The sequence below is a fragment of the Myiozetetes cayanensis genome, unplaced genomic scaffold (genome assembly GCF_022539395.1).
Source record: "Myiozetetes cayanensis isolate MyiCay16 unplaced genomic scaffold, myiCay2020 scf5-8, whole genome shotgun sequence".
Classification (NCBI taxonomy): Eukaryota; Metazoa; Chordata; class Aves; order Passeriformes; family Tyrannidae; genus Myiozetetes; species Myiozetetes cayanensis.
In genome coordinates this window covers 46,485,740-46,508,223 of record NW_026087742.1, presented here as the reverse complement: position 1 = coordinate 46,508,223, position 22,484 = coordinate 46,485,740, and the positions used below count along the sequence as shown (strand labels likewise).

The 22,484-nt window shown below is 35.1% G+C and overlaps 1 protein-coding gene across 1 annotated transcript in view; it reads right to left on the bottom strand.

Moving 5' to 3' along the window:
• PAN3 (poly(A) specific ribonuclease subunit PAN3) overlaps positions 1-22,484 on the bottom strand; it is a 76,024-nt gene that overhangs the window by 19,672 nt on the left and 33,868 nt on the right. Inside the window, 7 exon segments of the mRNA XM_050331216.1 lie at positions 4,691-4,792; positions 4,897-5,013; positions 5,176-5,337; positions 6,420-6,477; positions 7,108-7,212; positions 7,786-8,033; positions 15,459-15,609. Coding sequence (XP_050187173.1) covers positions 4,691-4,792; positions 4,897-5,013; positions 5,176-5,337; positions 6,420-6,477; positions 7,108-7,212; positions 7,786-8,033; positions 15,459-15,609 — 943 coding nt within the window.

Sequence of the window (22,484 nt, the reverse complement as noted above, 5' to 3'; positions counted from 1 at the left end):
AAGTCCAATGAAATATTTAACTGATCACTAAATGGAACTTCTCAGGGTCGTAAATCAGTCTTTTACATTGAGAACTGTGAATTGTTCAGTGTTTACTTCATGTTCCTGAGTTATCTTACTGACAGTAAGATAAATTCAGTAGCCTTCATTTCTCCTTCTCCAGGGAAACTCGGGCTTTAGTTTTACATTTCCCAATTTTCAATATACAGAAAGGTTCTGAACTACTTACAGTGCAGCAGTATATTTTGTAAAAAATCTGAAGATACTGAAAACTTGAATTTACTTTGAAAAAGTTGCAGCCTTTGGCAAAGGTATTTTAGGATAATTATTAGTCACATATTGTATCTTCAACAACATCACGCCAACTTTCAATATTCATATATTCTTACTCTTCATCACAGTCTATTCATTTAGTCATCACACAACTTATTTCTTTTTCAATGGAAGAGGTATTTTATGATAAAAAGATTCAGCATCTGAGGATGCAAAAACTATTGAGTCAGCAGTGAAGTCCATTTTTGTGCATTGCATACTACTATTATTGTGTCAAAAGGAAAGCAAATTTCCCAGACCATGTTTATCTTCATTAGAAAGCATTTGTTTACTGAAGAGTAGATACTGTGGTGCTGAAAACTCCTACTAACAGCACATACACCAACATTTAATTACTCAGAGTGTTTAAAAACAGACCAAAGGACATATCAAAGGCATGCTTATCTCTGCTAACTACAAAACCTCATCAAGACAAACCTTACTGGCAGCTGTAGATAGTTACTGTTAATTTGCCAGGATTTTCTAGCTGGTAAGTTTTAAAGTACATATATTCAAAATTCTGTTTACCATTTAATTATTGGAATATTCAGAACAATCTTTCAGTACTTTTGGGCTAACTTGCTAATGCAAAGAAAACTTAAATATGAGAAATATCAGAAAGATGCAAGAAAACCAAGTGTTCCAGAACAACAGATTTAATGTTTAGAGTATGAAGTGTATTGAGGAAATACAAGAATCAAATAAAAAGGAACTTTTCAAATAATGTACTCCAAGTAGCAATTAACTGAAAAGTCACACTCCTGATTTTAAAACTTGTGTAAATTTAGTAAAATTCGACAGAACAATATTAGAATATCACACTGTACCACCTAAAGAAAGGGGAGATTTCATTGCATAAAGAACATCAGCAACAATTTCTACAGCACTGAGGAGTTAAACACATTATTTACATTCACATTATAAAAATAAACATAAGCTGCTATTTTTCTCCCCCACTCCAAATCCCTTTCAAGCTGATTCTGTAACATGGTCTGAAAATAACATGGGAAAAAAATGCCACCCAAGACTGACCACACTGACACCAGTGACATGCAAGACAGCCATGTAAACCATAATCCTCATCTTTTAACTGTCAAGCTCTCATGTTGCCAACTGAAGTGTTCAACATAAATAAGGTTGCATACCTGAAATCAAATTCTGAGTTCACTGATCAGGTTCACAGTGTTGTGCCTCCTAAAACCTTTAAAAGCAATTGTACTAATCTGGGCCTCATGCTGCAGAGTACCCAACTTCCATCCATTCCCCTGCTTCTCTTGGGAGTCTCCTCTAGGCAGGCAGACGGCCAAGAAACTCTGTGAGGGGATGGAGAAAGGATCCATGAAGGCAGGCAATTCTGAGAAATCAAGTTATAGGTATGCAATCTTATTTTTCTCTCTTAAATTGCTCCTTCTATTGAGGATCAGACTAGAAAGCAGCAGTTACCAAAAAAGAAAGGCCAAAGCAAAGATATGCAGAAAGATTTGGTAAAATTTGGGATTTCAGCTGACTTTTTCCCTAATTTATCTAGTAAGAAGATACGAAGAGCAGATAATGAGAACTGCCATGAGGCAGAAGACAGTTATCTTCCCTACATATCCCTTTACGTTCTGTAGCAACAGCTCATTTTAATTAAATAATACTTTGGTTTGACTGAGCAGACATTGATGTCTTATTTCCAATTTCCCAGACCATTCCTGCCTATAGAAAGAAATTGTAGTAGGCCAAATAAATGGTCCAGATAGTCCACTAGCCTGTTTCAAAGACACATACACTAAAATCAGAACAGCAGCTTGCAATGGATACCTAAGTGTATAAATATAAGTAGAATATTCTATTGGCCTCCAATGATTTGCAGCCCAGAGAACTTCTGAGGTAGATATTGTGTCTTTGCAGTTAACAGTCCTCAAGTATGTCTCCTCCATGAGTAAGCCCACTTTTCCCTCAAACCCAAGCAAACGTCAACAAGAATCTATGAAAAAGTTCCACTGCTTTACTATCTTTACATAGGTTTTGAATTTGCTACCTGTCTAGTTTCATTGGTCAGTTTCTAGTTTTAGGTTGGAAGAAACAGCACACTACTGTTATTCATTTCTCCTCTATCCCAGCTTATTTGTCAGACACCTAACGTATTCCAGTAATTTTTAACCCCATCATATTCCATTTTTAAAAGCACAAAAAGTAGCACCCCACTTTGCTGTTCTTCATACAGCTGTTCCATGCCTTTGTTCATCCCTGTCACTTCTTCTCAGCTCCTTTGCTGTTCTTCTATACTCTTCAAAATACAATGAGGAACACAACTGCAGACAGGAGACTATCAGGCACCCGCATCTTGAATACAGTGTCTTCCATTTCATTGCTTACTCTTTTCTTAATAATATAAACCAATGTGTTTTCTACTTACTGCTATTCAGCAAGAGAACAGTATTTTCCTTAATCTACTTAACTATGGCCCCAGATCTATTAATGAGTGGCGACAGTCACAACAGAGGCCATTAGTTACGTTTGAAGCTAGAGTTATATTTTTCCCCTCAATCACACTGGTTTATATTAAATCACCTGCTAAATTATTGCTAGAAGTACCAGCCTTGTAAGATCCTTCTGCAATCCATCACAATTGGCCTTTGTTTTTAACAACCAAATAATTTGGTATTACCAGCAAACTTTGGCAGACCATTACCTATCATCAGTGCAAAAAAATGAATGTGTTAAGAAATACAACTCCCAGCACATATTCTTGTGAGACTCCATCAGGGATCTTCACTGTGAAAAGCAACTGTTCAACCTTACTGTTTCATATCTTCTAACCAGGCATTATCCTAACTGAGAACTTTCTCTTATCTCATGGTTACTTAGGTTCTTTTAAGGACTCTGTTGGACTTTGTTGAAAACCCAAGGTCTTATCTATTAAGGTTTTCCTTCAAAGAACTTTGATAGATTAATGAAACATGACTACCCTTTATAGGACCAAAATTTAATTATTTTTACAGTGTGACAAAAGAATGTGTTCCCAAGAATTTTATTGTAACTTCTATTATTTTATCTAGAACAGACATCATGCTTCTATAATATTCTAGAGGTACAAAAACATAACAAAGACTGATTTACATGGAAATTGAAAACCACGACCAGGAAACAAGTCTAGCCCTGCACATAACAGTCATTAACGTGGCAGTAGATCTTCCAGATTGATCTCACCAAATTCATTTCACATCAGGCTCATTGAATCTGTAATTTCATTTTTGATTTGCCACAGGTTATGACATGTCAAACTAGGGTTTCCTCTGTCTGAGATATTACCACCAAAACCAATGGTGGAAATCAAGTTCCAACTTCAGTTATACTGGTCAGCTCAGTGCAAATCCAGTGAGAATCATTCAGTATATAAGGTATCTACAAGTCCTTGAATGTGTTCACACACTACTAATCCATTATACTCTGATCCAAAAGATAGCCAAATAGAGTTTTATATCTCAACCTTTGAAACAGATTGAATTCACAGCTAAAGGCTCTAATTTCAAAAGAAATAAAAAACCTTAGCTTCTGGTATCTTCCAACTTAAGTCTTTCTGTGATTCTGTTCAGCTGTGACCATCTTTCTCAGCATGGCCCTGTTGTGTTCTTGCTAAGACCTGACTGCAATTTGTGGGACTGCAGGGGTCATGAACTGGTCCTAATAGGCAGAATGATTGGTAGCAGTGTTTTTGAGAGAAAGAGGCTTCAGCCACAAGGATGAAGCTCTAGTGGGCAACTTGCTGAGCCACAGACCATTGTGACAGGTTGATGAATGTAGATGCAGCTATAGAGCTATAGTGACTCCATTGAAGCTATAGTGTAAACAAACACCAAAAAAAAAAAATTCAGACCTATGATGTGAAGTTGGTGTCTGAAAAGAATATGTTACAGGGATTTTTTCAATCCTTGTCTTGTCTAATATTTAACACTTCAAGCCATCAGATAAAATACTGTCTAATTAGTCCTCATAACACCTAGTGAGGAAAAAAAATAGAAGCGTAGGACACTTGAACATCAAATTGACATTGCATGTCTTTTACAACTTTGGAATCATCGCCATTAGGTGTTACCTGGTGACAGTCCTGCAATTAGGACAACTGAGTTCCTTGCTCCCACTTCTGTTTCAGCTTATTTCTAATTCAAAGGGCTGTAATCCCCTTACACACTGAAAATTTTATACTTGTCTGTTAATTTAAAAGAAAGATTTTACAAGTAGAAGGTGAAGAACAGTTCTTTCACACCAATCTACCTATGACATAGCAGAACTGATTATCCAAAAAATTAGGTTGAACAACTATTTCTGACCAGATATTTACTAAAGTATTGGAAACAGTGTACAGTATTGTATGATAATGTATTTTCCTTACCCCACTTCCGTTTTGTGAAATAGGAATCAGCACTAGGGTCATTGAAGTGTCTGCTCATCATAGTCTCTCCTCCAGCATGAAAATCATAGGCAAACACAAGAGCTTAAAAACAGAAAAATGTGACATTTATTCACTCAAGCATATTTGGAAAAAGGTGTCAACACATCAGCTGAGAAAAAAATAAAAATAAAAAAAGAAAAACTTACAATGTTCTCCAAAAGCTTTAGTGGTAAACACTTCACGCAAAGTTACTATATTTGAGTGCTGAATTTTTTTCCACATGTCAACCAATACCATGCACTTCGTGTTAACAAGACGAAAACCTAGAAAAAAACCCAAAACTCATGGTTTAAAGTGTCATGTTTTAGATGATAATTTTTTACTCTAACTTTTCTTCTGAAACTACTGAAAAGCGACCAGACATTAAAATATGACTAATGTGTTTAAGAATGCTAGTCCTATTCTGACAACTCAATTCTTCTCACCATGTATCCTCCGAAGGCAATACGGCAGGTCATCTTTGCTATTTACAGCTTTATAGCATGATGTAATGTACCCAAAGTTGCTTGTTTTCTGTATCCGATTGGGCGGTGGCAGTGGTTCCAAAGGGAAGAGACTGTGGTAGCTGTCCACTTCTGCAGGAACTGCTAAAATCAGTTTATACACAGAAACACATTAGGCTTCAGTTAACTTTAAGTTATTAGAGCAGCAGAGAAAATTAAAATTGCTGTCATTAATACATAAATTATGTACATCATCTTTTAGGTGCATGTAAAGTTAAAATTCACTATTTTTGCTTTAATACCAACATATAGGTTCCTAGAAGTGATTCAATAGAGCTAAAATAACTGTCTTCAGGAATACAGCTACACCAAGTAAAAAAATCAACAGAATAGATGCAAAGTTCCACCTGCCATTTTCTCATTTACCTTAGAAATTCATCCTTCTGAATGACATTTGTTTATTTTTTTCCTGCACTGATTCATAAATAAGCACCAATTTCCCCACAGACTTCATAACACAGTAAGAACCCCATTTTCATCACAAAAAAACCAAATCTCAGTCTCTTCTATTTTAACATGTTGGTTTAGAAAACAGGCAGAGATGTGCTGAAGGTTTAAAAATCAGATTAAGAGATTACCCTTGGAAGAAGAGATACACTTGTACTTCATCTGCATTAAAACACTAAACTGCATCTTTTTAACTGCATCATTATCATACGATATGCACATTTGAGAAGTAAAGATACTGCAACCAAAAATTATTTAAATAAAGTTGAGCACAATCAATTGCAAATTACTCCAAAACCAAATTACAGCAAAGAGTATATGGTTCTCTTGGCTGACAACTAGTACACAGCCTTCTCTGATATACCAACCAATTCACTTCAAAACAAACTGCTTTGACAGTTACATACAGTCTTTGAAAAATATATGGATCATTTAAAGGAATACCTAATATGTACCAACTAAGACAAATTGCTCTTCACAAGGCTTTATTGCCTTAATGCTTTTTCCTGTCTCAGCAATTTAAAGTAAATTAGAAGGGGGTGGTGGTGGGGAAATCATATTTCTGAAAAACTTTGTATTTGGTTACCCATAGCCCAAGTTTGTGACTAAGGTTTCATGAAAAATTTATAAAAAGAGATGGTGTTCTTTGAAAGATCTTGAATACACACGGTTGCAGAACAATATGGTGACAGTATAGTTTATAAGAAACACTTACTTACCAGGAATATCAGCCTGATCCATCTGGGCCATAGTTATTAGGTGTCTGTTGATCAGTTCCTGAAGGAATAAGTCAAGTTTTGAACATTATAATTCAGCTCATCATTTTTGATAAGTTAAGAGTACACTGTCTTTGAAGTAGTAGCTATTGGTACTAAAACAGAGAACTGATGCAAGTGTCCAGGGTGGAGGGAGTCAGGAGATCCTAGCTTGAAAATGTTAATGACAAAATACATAAATTCTTGAAGGAAGGAGGTGCAGAAAACATTTGCTATAGCCAGCATTGACAAAGGCACCTACTACAGAAAAGCTGAAATAAGTAACACTCACAGCCAGCCCTGAGAAGGGCTCATAAACTAACACCTGCAAACACTTTCATTTCAGTGGGAGATTTTAAAACTGAATAGGATTGCAGCTTAAAAGAATGATACGTGAGCTCATGCCTACAAAAACAACACACTAGTAATAACACTCAGCTGAACAGTAAATCACGCCATGCAGATTAGATTGCAGTCATACATGTCATAACCTGCTCCCACCCTGTGTTGTGCTCCACCTATTATAAGATTTGATTTTTTTAAATTCTTCACAGGGAAAACTGACTGCACAGATTTTTAGTGTCTTCTCTTCTACTATTACCAATTTTCTATTTCTTTCCAAGATACGCCATTTTCCTTTAAATTCTTTTACCTGTCTGAGCTCATCTGCCATGAAGAAGGAAGGTGCATTTGCTTTTGGCTGCATGTAAGCAACATGAGGTGCAGCTGGATGGTAGATGTGGTAGTTTGGAAATACCTGAAAATAAAATATTTCAAGAAGCAGATTAAAATCCTTAAGGATAGGGCAGATGAAGAGTTTTGTCACCTTTTAGTTCAAACTACCGAGTTATAAAGTCTTCAGGTACAGTAGAAGTTACAAATACACTGTGAAATAGATTACAACTTTTTTATGTGATACTCACTTCTAATGATTTCAAGGGGAAGGTTGGGTGGGTGGCTTACCACAGTTACATTAACATTTTTGTAACTGCCTTTTGCCTGCCACTGTAAATGTAAGAACTATTTAACCTATCAGAAAAAAAAATTCTCACTATGCATATATCCACTGACACACACAAAATGCTTTCTTTCTATTGTTGTATAAAAAATATAAAAAAACCCACAAAACCATACATAGTGGTAAATGAAAAAATACATTAAAAATTCTCTGGTCCTTAAATTTTAGTGATTTTAGCAAAGAATTACAACAATTAAAAGGCCTAATCTTCATACAGAATAAGGGGTTCAGATTGTTAAGAATAATCTCTCTAGTATAAACCAATTCAGCATTTGGAAACTCCATACATTTCTGTATTAAAAGCAAACATACCATTCCCGTGAGAGGTGCTGGAGTTGTATCAGTGTAGAAGTATGTTGTTCCACCCACTGTTTCCTTCTGGATCACCTGGCCAGTAGATGGAGGCTGAGAGACGGCATTAGTGACAGACGCAGAGGCACTAGTAGGCACCATATAGTTTGCTGGGTTAGGAGTATGACTTCTTCTTCGAGGAGCAGGAGATGTATGGGGAGTTATTTTGGGAGAATGAAGAGGAGAAGATCCTGCTGACAGTGACATTCCTTAAGAAAACAGAAGAAGATATTCTTGATCAAATCTGTCCTTATGAAAATTAAGCAATTTGAAAAACCAGCCCTCACTACCAACAATATTCTGAGCAGGTGAGACACTTAAATCTTCATATAGATACAGAAATCCTTAAAAAGTAAAATAGTAAGAGTATAACTGAACAGATGTATTTTCCCAAAAATCTCCGCTCAGTTCAGAGAGATAGAGCTTGAGAACTTATGATATACCCATGAAGAACTGAAATGAAAAACTTAGAAGCAGTTGAAGGGGTGAGACAAGTCAAAATAATGCTATGTCTAGAAGACAGTTTATTAAACTGCAAAAAGATAAAATATTAACAACTGTGTGAGTGTTCACTTAACAGCTACATGAGCAGCCAGTGGAGTTTGCTAAGCTGTAACTCACTTCACCTAATTATTCATGTACCTTTTATTAGAACTAACTCCACAGCTATGAATATCTCCAGTAACTACGCACACAAATAAACAATATGCTACTTTCAATAATTTCAGGGGAGTAATTACCTATTTTTCCGTAATTATTATATTCAAAAGTCATCCTCCAGAAGTTCTATTTGATATGTAAAGATAGGTAACATCTCATGATATAAAGTCTATTAGACATTTGTGCTGAGATTTTCTAATTTATTTGAAATTATTTTATTGAGTGGCATTCACCTTCAACATTAGAGGGGCAACTCAACTGAAACCTGAGAAACTCTACTTCTAAACAAAGTGCATCAGTGGGAAAAACAAGGGTAACTTTTTGCATACACACCTTTTAGTTACTTCAAGTTATTGCATTCAGAATTCTCAGATCTGCATATTTAAAAAAAATTAGGTGTCAAACAGACATTACAGGATGCTGCTGAGGAAGAGATTACCCTTCAAAAAAACTTCTTGCAGAGTTACTTCCTAGCAGATCTGAGATATTCAGGTGTTCAAATTAACACTAACAAAATCATCTTTGAAATTTAGTGTTGTTCAGTTCAGGTTGGGATGTACTTTCTATTCTTTACAATCAGAATTATAATAGTCATATTAAATTGGCTTTTTGAAAGGATAGAAGACACAAAACTTTCACATTTAATGTTCTATTGACAGTTGAGAATTATTCTCTAATTAAGAATTCTGTTAACTATTACTCAGATATTTGCTTAAATTAATTCCTTGAACTCTGGTAACCAGAATAATTTAAGCAAATATCTGAGTAATAAAGGCAAGAGCAATTTTTTTTGCATACACACTTTTTAGTTACAAAAACAAGTTAGGTTACTTCAATCATAAATTACTGTATGCAGAGTTCTCAATATGCATTATCAGCAATGTCTAGAAGTGCTTTTGCACTGGTGTCTTGTCCCTAAAGTAGTTGCATCCCTCCTACATTTATTTTTTCTTTTTTAATACAAACAACAAAAGCAAGTAACAATTTCAGTATTAACAAGTTAAGTAGTAGTTTGGGAAACACTATTTTCAAGCTGTGTTATCCTAATGTTATTTACAGAATATTTGGAACCTTTCATTTAGCTCCACTTATTTACTACTTTGACATCTCAAAAACCATGCTTATTAATTCAGCACAATTCTTTCTTTTGTTCCTGAAAAGTGAATAGTTCCAACAAAATAAACAAGATTTTCTTAAACATAAACTGTGGAAAAATCTTATGCCTTTCTTTCTTTAGTTGGGTCTCTGCAGTCATTTATTCTTTCTACAAAAATGTAAAATATAAGAATATGAAAAATGTAAAAATAGAAAGTCTACACTCTTCTGGGCCAGAACTTTAATTTCTATTAATACACGTAAACATGTTTACACACACCTTGCAGATAAGCAATATTGCAGAATAATTGCTTGCTGATTAGTGTACTAACTTAAAACGTTAATTATAATAGGTACTTCTAAATGATAATATAAGTAGTCTCCTAAAAATCTGTTTACAAATTAACTGTATGCCTGTAAATGTTACACATTTTGATAGCACCATTTTATGCTACATAAGAAAATATATTTTCATTAAGGTAAAAGTTGCCTCCAGTGACTTAGTAACGCTTCAATACACTGGGGGAAAAGATCAATTCCAAAGGACACAATGTGTTAGTATTAAAATTGAGATGATTAATTGAAGGCCATAAAGCTGAAGTAACTCTACATGTTCAAGGGCATTTCTTCATCTGGGGAAAGTTACTGACATGCCTTTTTCACTCTATTCCAATTAAACAGTATTAACTGAAGTCCCTGCAAGCATATAATCTCAACCAAGACAGGACTAAGTTCAAGAAACTTTTGTTTCAAAAAACATTCAACTGTAGAGATGAAAAAAAAAAAACCCAGCAGCCTCCATATACATTGACAAAAAATAAACTGAAGACTTCTCTACTTTAAAATAAACACTATATGTATAAGACAGCATACAGTAAATATTATTTTTAAAAAATGAAAGTGAAGACTTGCAACTCACTAAAATTATACTGTGACCTTCTACTGCAAGTTTCTCAGAAGAAAACAGATCTCTAGGGGTTTTTACGGATACAATTTCAAGTGATTTCCATTGTAAGATTTGTTAAAAAAAATTTATTCCTGCCAAAGAACAGTCACAACTGTAAATCCTTGAATGCCTTTGCACAAGTATTAATGCAAGACTGAAATAAAAGGATGACAGCGTTACAAAAATCTTCCAATTGCCCTTTCAGTCTCAGTTAGGTCTGATTTTGGAAGGACATTGAGAGTCCAATGAAAATTATCCGGTGGGCAGCACATTTAGGCTGTCATTTTCCAATATGCATAAGTAAGTTAGAGATATGAAAGACATTTGATTACAATTCACTTTCATACCACTAGAAATGCACTACACTGCATACGCTGAAAGAATTTTGCTGTTAATGATGCAGTGGGTAAAGACAGGCTGAGACAACAAATACTGAGGGGAATAGATTCTTCTGAGAGACTTGCACTACTACATTCTGCAGAATCTAAATAAATATTAAAACTCCAATATCATACACAAAAAAAAGAAAAAATTTTTAATTAAGCAAAACTGATACATAGTTAAGTACTTAGGGAAGCACATAACTGAGCGCACAAACTCAAGCAGATATCACAAATTAGTTTTTCAATCAGTTAAAAGCATATTAATATTAATATTTAATCACAACAAAATAGAATTAGAGGAAAATAAAGGAAAATAGCTGTATTAAAAAGTGAATATACATTCCTACTGGTTCACACTCAAGGAAAAGGATGGTACTGAACATACAATAGTAACAATGTGGTGAATATGGAACCACACCTCACGGAATTAGGCTGTTTTGAATAGCACAATTCATATAAATACCTATTCACTTCAGGCGTTTAAGAAAAAATAATCTTTGAATAATTCAATTATGATTTATCTCTCTATATATACATATTGTACCAGTAATCCTGACAAATACACATTAAGCTTTCCCTGTGAGAGGGTTCAACATTCCCCTGTATTAAAACTCAAATGCCAACAGGAGAACTAAGACAGACACAACAAAGCCTGCTTCAAATTGTCCTTCCTGAGGCTTTGCTACTAGCAAAGGTGGCTCTCCATTCCTTGTCTTGGGGAATCTTAATACATTTCATGAAGAAGTCAAATACTATTTTAAAAGATGAACTGCAGGGAGAAAAGGCTTCTTTCACTCCACAAACATTTACATCTAAAGACAGGTCATGGTACGCAGCTATGACAGTGTCATACCAACATGGAAATGGTTGTGGGATTTGAAGGTCTTTCCACAAGATTCATTACAACCATATCCCTACACCTCTAAGGCTTGTAATACATTCAGAGGTCAAAAATTAGGCATTTAACATTTTATCACTTTAATGTTTTATACTTTAGAGATACTCTAGACTATTAGGTAAATGTTGAGGAATGACAAGTCAAAGGAAATAATAAAATCACATTATTTCAAGAACTTAAAGCAGCATCCTTAAATTCATTAGATATTTCTTTTTATTGTAAGCTTTCTATCAGGTCATTAGCATTGCAGCTGCATGTTTTCAAGTTAATTAAATCTGCTTCCCTAAACAATTTGAGTCATCAATTCTTCCTCCTCAGTTTTAATTTTACAGTCTCTTTGCCTTCATTCTTCCTTGCATTATTCTGGAGTGGCTGTAGAACCTGCTCTGCACTAGATTCAATCCAGGAGGATGGAACAAGCTCTTGGGGCCTTAGGCCACCCAAACCACCTTTGAAAGTGCTCCATCTCCAACTGGGGTTATGAGCTCAGAGAACCACACTCTTGCAGCTCATCACTAATGGAGATCTGTCAACCAAACATAAGCACAACACCTTTGCACTCCTGGCTCCTAAGCCTGTAGGTTCAGACTGTCAGCAGAAATGGAATCTCTTACATTCTGCGTAAGCTCAGAACCTAACTTGGACTAAATACAGAAGCAACGGTAATTTGTCGTCACTTCCATCAATGACAAAGGCATCACTCCTTACCAATAATGTAGCTTAAGCAAACCCAAGCAATACAGATTTTCGCTGCTGGGGGCTATACATCTGTTCTCTATCAAGTTTAACACAGCAATGATATCTTAACATGTCAATGACATTAATAAATTTCTTCCATACGCTGTGTTGCATATTTTAATGGCATTAATACTCTAAAACAGCTACACAGAACTGGGTAAGATAAGCTAGTTAGCAGAAGTGCCATTTAAAGATTGTCAAATAACTAAATGACAAATAGGGTATGTTTGGTATCAAGGAAAGGGAAGAACAACAAGCTGTTATTCAGGGAAGTTTATGGAAAATAAGTTTGGAGATGGTGAAGGAGATTGATTCAAAGCTCTTCAATGCAAAAATTTTCCCCCACTGTTTGTGTAAGTTGCATTTTATATTATTACATTTCCATGTTCCATTAAAGGCTACCAAGGTGAAGACTGTTGAGATTATGCCAGAAAATGCTTATCTAAGTAAACATGTGTCAATGTAGGAGTAACGTTCTTCCATGCTACACCCTAATGGATATGTCAGGTGCGGATACGACAAGTTATCTACTAAAGTATTTTGTTTCACTTGTCATTTTTTTTCCATTGCTTCTGCAGTACTGTTGATAAGAGAGGCAGAATAAATATTTTCAAAGGACAATTATATGTGGGAAGTACTACATGTGAAAAGTTGTTTTGATTTCCACCTACCTTTAGGGAAATCTCAGAAATTAGGTATGTGAAAGAGCTTACATTTTTCCATCATCGAGAGAGAAATAAAAGGATTGTTCTCATAATCTGCCTACTTTGTTATGGGTGAATAAAACTATGGAACTCAAATTATTCCTGCTACATTTCCGTATTTCTTAAGAAATCTTAATTTTCTCCAGTACCCTGTAAATTACTATAAACAACTTTAATCTCAAACACTTAAATCCTCAAAATTATTTGACTGGAGAGTATGCACCCCTTAACTGGAAGGACACATCTTTATTCAAAGCAAAGTTCTTATAAACTTTTTATGTGGGTTTCATTTGAATTTATTTTCACTTATTGAAAGCTACCAGATCTCAACAAAACTTTTTCATCACAGTTTCAGGACATATTTAAATTTGTTTCTTATTCTGCTATCCAGCATGATCTAAGTGGTGATGTTTCCCCACATATAAATATTGCTTTCTTATGTAAGAGCCTAATCTTTTCAGAAAGAGCACCTCCTAACTGACCTTGGGGTAACTGAAGATTTTGTGTATGTTTACCACTAACAGCTTTAATGTTGCATTTAAATAAAAATAAATGTCTATGAGTAGTATTTACATTGGACATTTAGGTTCAGAGAACTCTGCACTCAGTGAGAGGAAAAAAAAACTTCTAAAGAAATTCAGAGCACCCAACCCAGATCCCTACTCTGAACTATATTTGCTTTTTAATTATACAGGAAGAGCAGGGAAACAAGCCAACTTCAACTTTGCCTGAAGTTAGCTCTTACGAATACTCCCCCATCCCTCTTGTCCATAAACAAACAATAGTATTTGAGGCTAGAAAGTATGCAGCATTGGTATCTATATTTCTAGGAGCTCAAATTGTTGGTGAACTTCTTTCAGTGTTACTTATCCTTTCAAGTATTACTTACAGATAGTAAAGAAATTGGACTGTGAAGGATCCCTCTGAGACCCCACTGGACACTTTCCAAAAGCAGATCATTTTACTGTATTCTATTTAATCCTTTATATACTTTTCAATCCAGGTGACAAGGCTGAGAGGCATATAAACACAACAGTTTTCCAATAAGACGGTACAGCACAATATAGTATCAATCAGACACAGTACCACAACACGTTCATTTGGTCAGCAGAAGCATCAATCACTTTCCTAGCCTGTTCTGACAGTTCTTACATGCAAGCTAACGGCTGGCTTCTTTCACATTGACACTGAGATTGATTCCCTGGCATCAGGAAGACTGAAGTTCAGTTTGATAAATGCTTATTGCCAACACTGGTTTAAAAAATAATTTACAGCATTTGTCCCTCTGCCTTTCGGCAGCTACCTAATGCTTCTTGTCAGTCACCAGAGACTGCCAAAGGTTTGAGTACATACAGAAACTCACTTAAGAATCTGCAATGTGTAATATCCAGATCTGCTGATGGCTATATATTAAAACTATTTCATTTTATTCAAATGAAAGTAGTAGAATTAACTTTTTAAGATCAGAGGACTAAAAGATGCATGAAGGGCTTGAACCTTTCAAATGTAAAAAAAAAACCTGTCACTCAATTATACGACTGCATGGAACACACTTTGGTAAGAGTTTTAAACATAGGAAATGAACAAAAATTGTCCTTAAAAGTGAGATTACATATGACAGATACAATAAAAATTAACACTATTTCACAAGGCAAGCTATTTTAGAATAAACTTTTCTTCAACTTTTTGGTTTTAATCCAAATTTTTAAGTCCTCATATATACTTAATATTAGTATTGAATTAATAATTCAATTGATATTAACTCAATAATTCAATTTCAATTAATATTGAAAATCATTAATTCTAGATTACATAGTCCAGAAACAAATCAGAAGAGCAGATCAGTGTATGGTAATCTGAGAACATTCATTGTATAGACTATGGTAGTTTAAATCATCTTCAGGTACTACTCTGGCAAGGACCACATGGAACACAGTACGTGTAACTCAGCACCCCTTCTCCCCAAAAAGAGCAGAGTAAGTCAGCCTGTTAATTTCAGTGCTGCTGTGGTTGAACAGATTTCACAGCCTGCAATGTGATTTCCATGCTACTGGAAGACAAACCCAAAGTTCCTCTACTTTTTGAAGACAGTCTTAAAATTAAGAGCTAAAGGAGGAGGTGGCTACATTTATACTCGATAAATCTGATCTATATAGGGTTGTGTTAGACAAAAGAAGCCACTGTACTACAGATCATTACTCTCAACTTACCTGGTGCTAGCCCAGCAGTAGCAGGACTTCCCATAGAGGGGTGAGAGAACAAGGCTTGAGAGAAGGCAGACATACTTGACTGGGATACATTACTCAGCCTAGAGGTTGATCCTCCTTTAGGGATAAACTCACTTGCAGAAGGATTTGGTGTCTGTTAAAAAAAAAAAAAAACAAACCCAAGATAAATTAAATTTTAATTTCAAATGAGAAGGGATGAACAGTGCCTACTTGGTAGAAAAAGCTTCCTAGGCAAGCCTATTGAGTGCAGGGGATGTTTTTAAGGTACATACAGTATGTTGACAAAAACTAAGAATACTGGAAGCTGTTTAGCATGAACAAATTGAAACATACTTTTAGCTCATGTTCAAAGTAGTATAAGTAAGGCTTTCCATATGAACAGCTGGTATATGAGTTCATACAAACACTTTGCACAAGGCTTTCCATAAGCATTTACAGTACAAAGTTAGAGAAGAGACTTGACACCAAGAAAGTTTTGCCACAGCTGTATGGATTGTTCCTCCGTGACTTTAGAGATTTCACCTCAAACTAACTAGCTATTTCAAATTAAAGGAGCAAATATTATTCCTCCTAAAGAAGCCATCCCAACCTCTATTTCAAATGGACTTCTAAGTTCAGGGTTTCTGTGAACTTCTGTTTTAATTACCTATTTCATGTATGTAGCACGTTTATTAAAGAGGTTTAATTTGGTACCACAGAAAAAACATAAAGTAGAGTGATGGTCAAACATCCACTATTTGTTAGTACAGATAATATAGCGTATAATCAGTTCCTAAATTCTATTAAAATCTATGGAGTTGGGTTTGTATTTTGGTGTGGTGGTATTCATTTTGAGGTGAGCTTTTTGTTTGCTTTGGGGTAGGGAGGGTTAGAAAAAGAAAATCAGTTTGAGCTCAAAAGGCTTATTATTGGACAGTCGATTACAAATTACATTAGCAGAAGAAAAATTAATTAAGCCAAGAAATAAAACCAATTATTACATGAACACTCTGAAAAGTTTGAGTATTAAATGACAGTTCAGTTTATTAAGTAATCTTCAGAGTACCTCTCAAAAGTGTCTAAACAAATGAGGTAAAATAAGACAGCATATAAATAAACAATCCCAAAATCAAGGGATAATATTAAGATAACCCATGATGTTTCTTTAAAGAAAATTATATTGGACCCCTTTGAGTTTAGGCAGTTCTAAAATGACTGAGTATGTCAGCTGTTAGTTAAATTACCAACATTAATTTTTACCAATAAAAGTAAAGTGGCATCAGAGAAAGTAAGTTAGTGCCAAATTATAAAAGAAGTGTGAACACCAACCCAGGGAAGAGAAGTTTTTGAAAAGTCTTCTTATCTGTTAATTTGTTTTTAAGACCTTTATTTGAATATTTCTACTATGTATTTCAAAGCACTGAAAAAGAAGATTCTAACAGTTGTAAAATTAAAGAGGATGCAGAGGTTAAAAAGGAAATAGTATGAATATTCTACCTTTAATGACACAGTAAATTTTAACCACTAACCACCTAATGATTTAATCTTTACCACCTTCTTTGTCATCTTACATGTGCATCTTTCTGAATATTCAAGGAGCCAAATATGCAGATTGGTGAAGTATAACACTTAGATTTACCAGGGGTAAAAAGCTCAAAAGAATTTTAAAACTCTTTAATCACAGTTAAGGAAAACTTGCTAAGATACACAGTAACACAGCAAAACAAATGGTAAGCTGCATTATACAAACTGGAAATGTATAAGTGACATGTTTAAACTCAAAAGGTAATATTCTGGACTTATCTGAATTTAGGTACAGCAATAACTATGAGAATGGTGTTCCTCTAGATAAAATCTGACATGTAACCCTTCAGCCAAAACTGCACAGACACTGGAGAAAATGACAGAGGTGGTAAAGAGTTGAGACAAATTTGTCCAAATAATGATAGAGCTCAAAAGTCAAACAACTGTGAGAGCATGGAACAGAATTTGTAATATCTTACTAAAAGCACAATTTCAAAGAATTACAAGATCCACATTTTCCCACTGCTAAAACTAGCCATGACACACGCACAGCTCTTCCACACCTAAATATTGTGTCAACCAGGTGACAAAGGAAGGACATGGCAGTAGTTTTGAAGCATGCAAGTGGAAGGAAACACACCTTCAGGAAGATAATTTCAGCATTTTCTACAGCAACTGACAGAGTTCACAAAATCCCATCCATACCATCCTGGCTAAACTCTTACTACTTTCACCTACAAACAACTCCTACAGCACAGTGATGCTTCTTATTTCTAAATGCATTCTGCAAGTTTTCATAGACCAGTTTTGGACCTAAAAGTTATTTTGTTAATGGAAGTTTTCATCTCTAAAAGTTATTTATAACCATCAAAATTTTAAAATGCAGCTTCACTTTAACAAAAGAGTTCCATTTTAACTAGTAGGTGTTTTAGTTTATACAGGTGAAAAGAGTCAAAACCAGGAACCTGCTAGAGTTGACCTGGTTTATGCTGCAGAATTATGAACAGCAATGGGTCAAGTTCCATTTTTTTGATGTCACAAGTCAGTATCAGAATCAAAGCCTGCTAAGATTAAATTTCTATTGCATAACTTTGACAAAAACATAGTATATGAGAAAACAGCTTTGATTTGCAAAGACAGACCCCTTACTATGAAAGCCTTTTTTACTTCTCTGTGATGCTACAAACATGAAGATGTAATCCAAGACTTTCCTCACTGGTAAAAAAAGTGATTCAAATTTTGGTTACAATTTTAAAAGATCCTTCCATCTTCAACTTGTTTTCTAAATACAGAAAATTATCAAGGCTCCACAGTCACCAGCCAGAATAAGCTAATCAACGAATTACAACAAATTTCAGTAATTTGTGGTCAAAACTAGCAAATACTGTCAGACAATTTGAAGTTTTAGTCCCAAGCCACGTTTAAATTCCTTACATCTGTCTGAAGCTGCAGTTCTGAAAATGTTTTCAAAAGCACAGAAGTTTTTTATCTGACGTAAAACATTAATTTTCCTGCATACACTTTTCTTCCAACAAAATAATTAAAATAATTAGGCCAGAATAAATGACTGAACTGAGAGAGTGTAATATTACTATTAGTTCTGTAATATTTAATATTTTAATTATTTTTCAGTCTTTGTAAATAACTAATTCCGCAGCAACCACCATGCAAATATGCTAGAATTAGGAAGTCACATTCTTAATGGTTAATGATTCAAAATATTATGTTCTTGGCCTCAAAAAAAATATCCAACTCATAAAGTGTAAATTCCAGTGTTAGTTTTACATTTGGATCAATGGTAAGCTTGAAAATCTGTTTAAATGGGAACTAGGCTTTATAATCCAACAGGGTATTCATACAATTTTTCCATTAGAATATTACCAAACTTTACAAAATAAAGTTGAATAATAATTTTTTATAAGAATTAAAATCATCTATATACTATGATGTTAAAAAGCAGCGAACATACTTTCTAAAACCCAAGCAATAAACAATGCCTGTTAGCACTGCCTGCATTAAGTCTGTATTTTCAGTTTCAAATGCAAATGTCCTATAGAAAGGCATATACAAAATTTCACCAAAATATCCTATTTTCAGATTCTTTATATCTGTGCTCTCTCAAAGAGCAGAACCTCTTCAGTCAGCTTGACAAAGAAACTTCTGAAGACAGATGACAAAACTGAGTCCATCCGGCTTCACATACAAAACCAAATTCTACACTTTTGTACATCAGAGTGCAAACAACTTTATCAAACAAACATAAATGCAGTCCAGATGAAGGCTGAATTTAATCATGATGTAATTAGTAAGGATGGATCTACAAAAGAAGTAAAAAAGCAGAGAAGGACTATTTATTAACTTACTTGTGCCACCATCTAGCTCAGAGTTTGTCTGGTGGCTTTTATGCTTTTACAGGTATAAAAGAAAACAAAATAAAGAAAAGAAAAAAAAATAGAATACAGCATGGAGGGGAAGAAACAAAGTATTTTAGACTATCACAAGAAAAAAAAATTCAGGGCTCTTTAAAAGAAGGTGCAGATGAAAGCAAAGAGCAAGCCAAGGATCCAGGATGAAGACCATCACTGGGAGGACTACACAGCAGCATGCAGCATTACTGTATGTTGAAGAGTTGCACGCATCAACAGACTTCTGTAATTCAGAAATAAAATCAAAATTCCTGTTTCATCAGCTATCAATTTCAATACATATGATTTGCCTTTACACTTCTCAGCAATGAATTTCTAAGGTCCCACTGTTGCACTAATGAATCCTCAAACTGCCATTAAGTACAGAATTATTCTGTAACACAGGGACACACAAGTTACAGAGCTTTTGGAAAGTCATGCAGGGATCCTACAGGAATACTGAAAACCACTCTTCTCCCTCTCTCTCGTTTCCTCTTCAGCATTTCACAACACAGCACAGAGCTGCACAGCAGCAGAGCCACCTCAGCAGTTTCAGCTCTGGTCCCATATCCAGTTGAAGCCCCAAGCAAGCTATCTAATGCAAAAAGTAGGCCAATCTCATTTGATTTCAGAAGGATGTGATAATGTACTTACCATGCTAGAAACTGGATACAAGCCTTTTTGTTCTTTTTTTTATGTTCTCCTTCACCTCCAAATTCATACTGATCTCTTCTGACATCCCAAATTACATAATTGTGTAATGGTTACAGAAAACCACCACCAAACTAAACCCACGTTATAAAGCAGGACAGTCTTTTACCAGACTATTTTTGGCATAGTATTCATAATATCTCCTAGGAATACAAAAATATGCAAAAGTCTTCTCTGGTTTTTGTGTTGCTATTTTGTTGTCGTTGAGTTTTGGGGTTTCTTTGTTGTTGTTTTTTAACGGGCAGGTGTTCTGTATGAAAAGCGTCACTTCACAGAGTATCGCTGCAATCCCTTCATTTCCAGAATTTCTTGTTAACTACGACATCAGGAAAAGGACACATTTTGTGATGTCGGAGCAACCCAGCAGACACTGGAGGTCACCAAGGGCTTCAAAGCAAACCTCTCTCCCGCTATTGAATTTGTTCTCCACATCACTCATACAATAGACTCTAATAAGTTTCAATTTGGCAACATCATTAGCTGTATTGCTCTACTGCTCTTGCAGAAGAGTTAGAGTCAATTTTATTAAAACTGGGTAAAATTTGTTGCCTAAAGAACTATCTGTTTATAAATGAGAACACAGGCTCAGACAAATAAAACTATTAGCAAAGGTATGTTACAATCGACACGTAGATCTCACTAAAAAAGTAAACTTTTAAAGATTTGGAATATTTTCACATTTCTTTAACAAAAATCCTTCACAGTACTGTAAAAATTGGTAAAGTTTTAAAAGTCTATGTTCCTGATGCGATATATTTAAAAAATGCATTTCTATGATTATTTTTCCTATTTTTTCTATTTATATTTCTATATTTTTTCTATTTTAAGAAAACTACCATTTATTATTGTAATATGTATCATGTGGTAGTATAGCAGCTCAGGACGTTTCCTAATGTAAGGCAGGACTTATCGCTATAAAACAAACTTTGTTTGGTTTTGGTTGGTTTATTTTTTACTTTTCTAGTGCACAACCCAAAGTACAATTCACCCTGAGGACTTAACTTTTAATCATGCAAGTGTAACACCACATTTAAAGAAAACTGACCCAGATTATAAATTCACAGCCATGAATGAGTAGCAGTTAAATTATGTTACAATGTAAGTTTTAGTACATTTCATGCTTCAGTCTTGCCAGACTCCACAGATTCTCTGCAATCCCTCCTGCTTCTCCAGTTCTATTTATTACAGTTGAACATCCTTCTGTTCAAATTTCCACCACATGTGCATATACATGCTTTTTTAAAGCCCACATCTCTATGGGAAGCTATGCAATTGCATCATTGCAATATAAAATCTTAACTGCATATAGTTTAAATTACATAGCTGGGATTCTGGCACAATAAAGGAGCCTGGAATTGCACCCTTCAAAAGCTATCTGGTCTCCAGCCAATCCCAAGCCATCCCAAATGCTGCTAAACCTCAGAATGCTGGGGGACCTTGAGCTTCCTTCTCTTTGCCACCCTTTGAACACTACTTCAGAGTGCACAGGTACTGAGAAGACAACTGGTCCTGGCAAGAGGCTTCAGGTTTTGGGCTACTGACTCTCCAGCCTCCAGAAGCATTTTTTGCTCCTACTCTAAATGGAGCAGATTAACAACAGCATTTGCTGTGCCACTGTACAGCAAAGAAAACAATGAAGGGCAGAAGTACAAAGGAGACTCTTCTTGCCCTTTAGTGTCCACCTGAAAAACAGAGACCAATTTTCTGTTTCTCTCTTCTCAGAACTGTCTATTACTTATGGTTTACATCTACTATTAGATACATATGATAAGTTTGGTTTGTCACTCTTCTCTCCCTTCAGAACAGTACTGCTTCACAGGCTCCCATCACTCTCCCAAAACCTTACCTGGTCCTTATACCAATGTTTCCTTTCTTTCCTCCATCAGTGACTGTGCTGCTTCCCCAGCAGCAAAAGGGCCAAGACAGACTCAAAGTCCAAATATCCCTAAACAGTGTAGCATCAGTTTGCCTACATCACACTGTCCATGACTCCCCATTTCAGGAACAGAGATATCCAAACATCAAGTAATGCAAAACTAGTATAGCTTTGTAAAGGCTCTTGTAGGAGTTTCATGTTGGCTTTTACACGGCAGAAATTCAGTGAACTGAAAGAAAATCTTAAGGTGCCACAAACTCTAGGCATAAATCTGTTGTCAATTTACCCATTTCCTTCACTTAGAAAACATCAAAAAATAACATAACCCTCACAGGAAGACTAACAATCCCTGAGAAGTCAAAAGCACTACACAAGTAGATATAATAATAGCAGCAGTGCTGCAGTTCCCACCACAGTACTAATTTTCATCTAAACTCCATTTTAAGGGATATGAAGCAGATTCATCCTAGACTAGAATTATCCTTCATTATTATTCCAAGGACTACCTGCTAA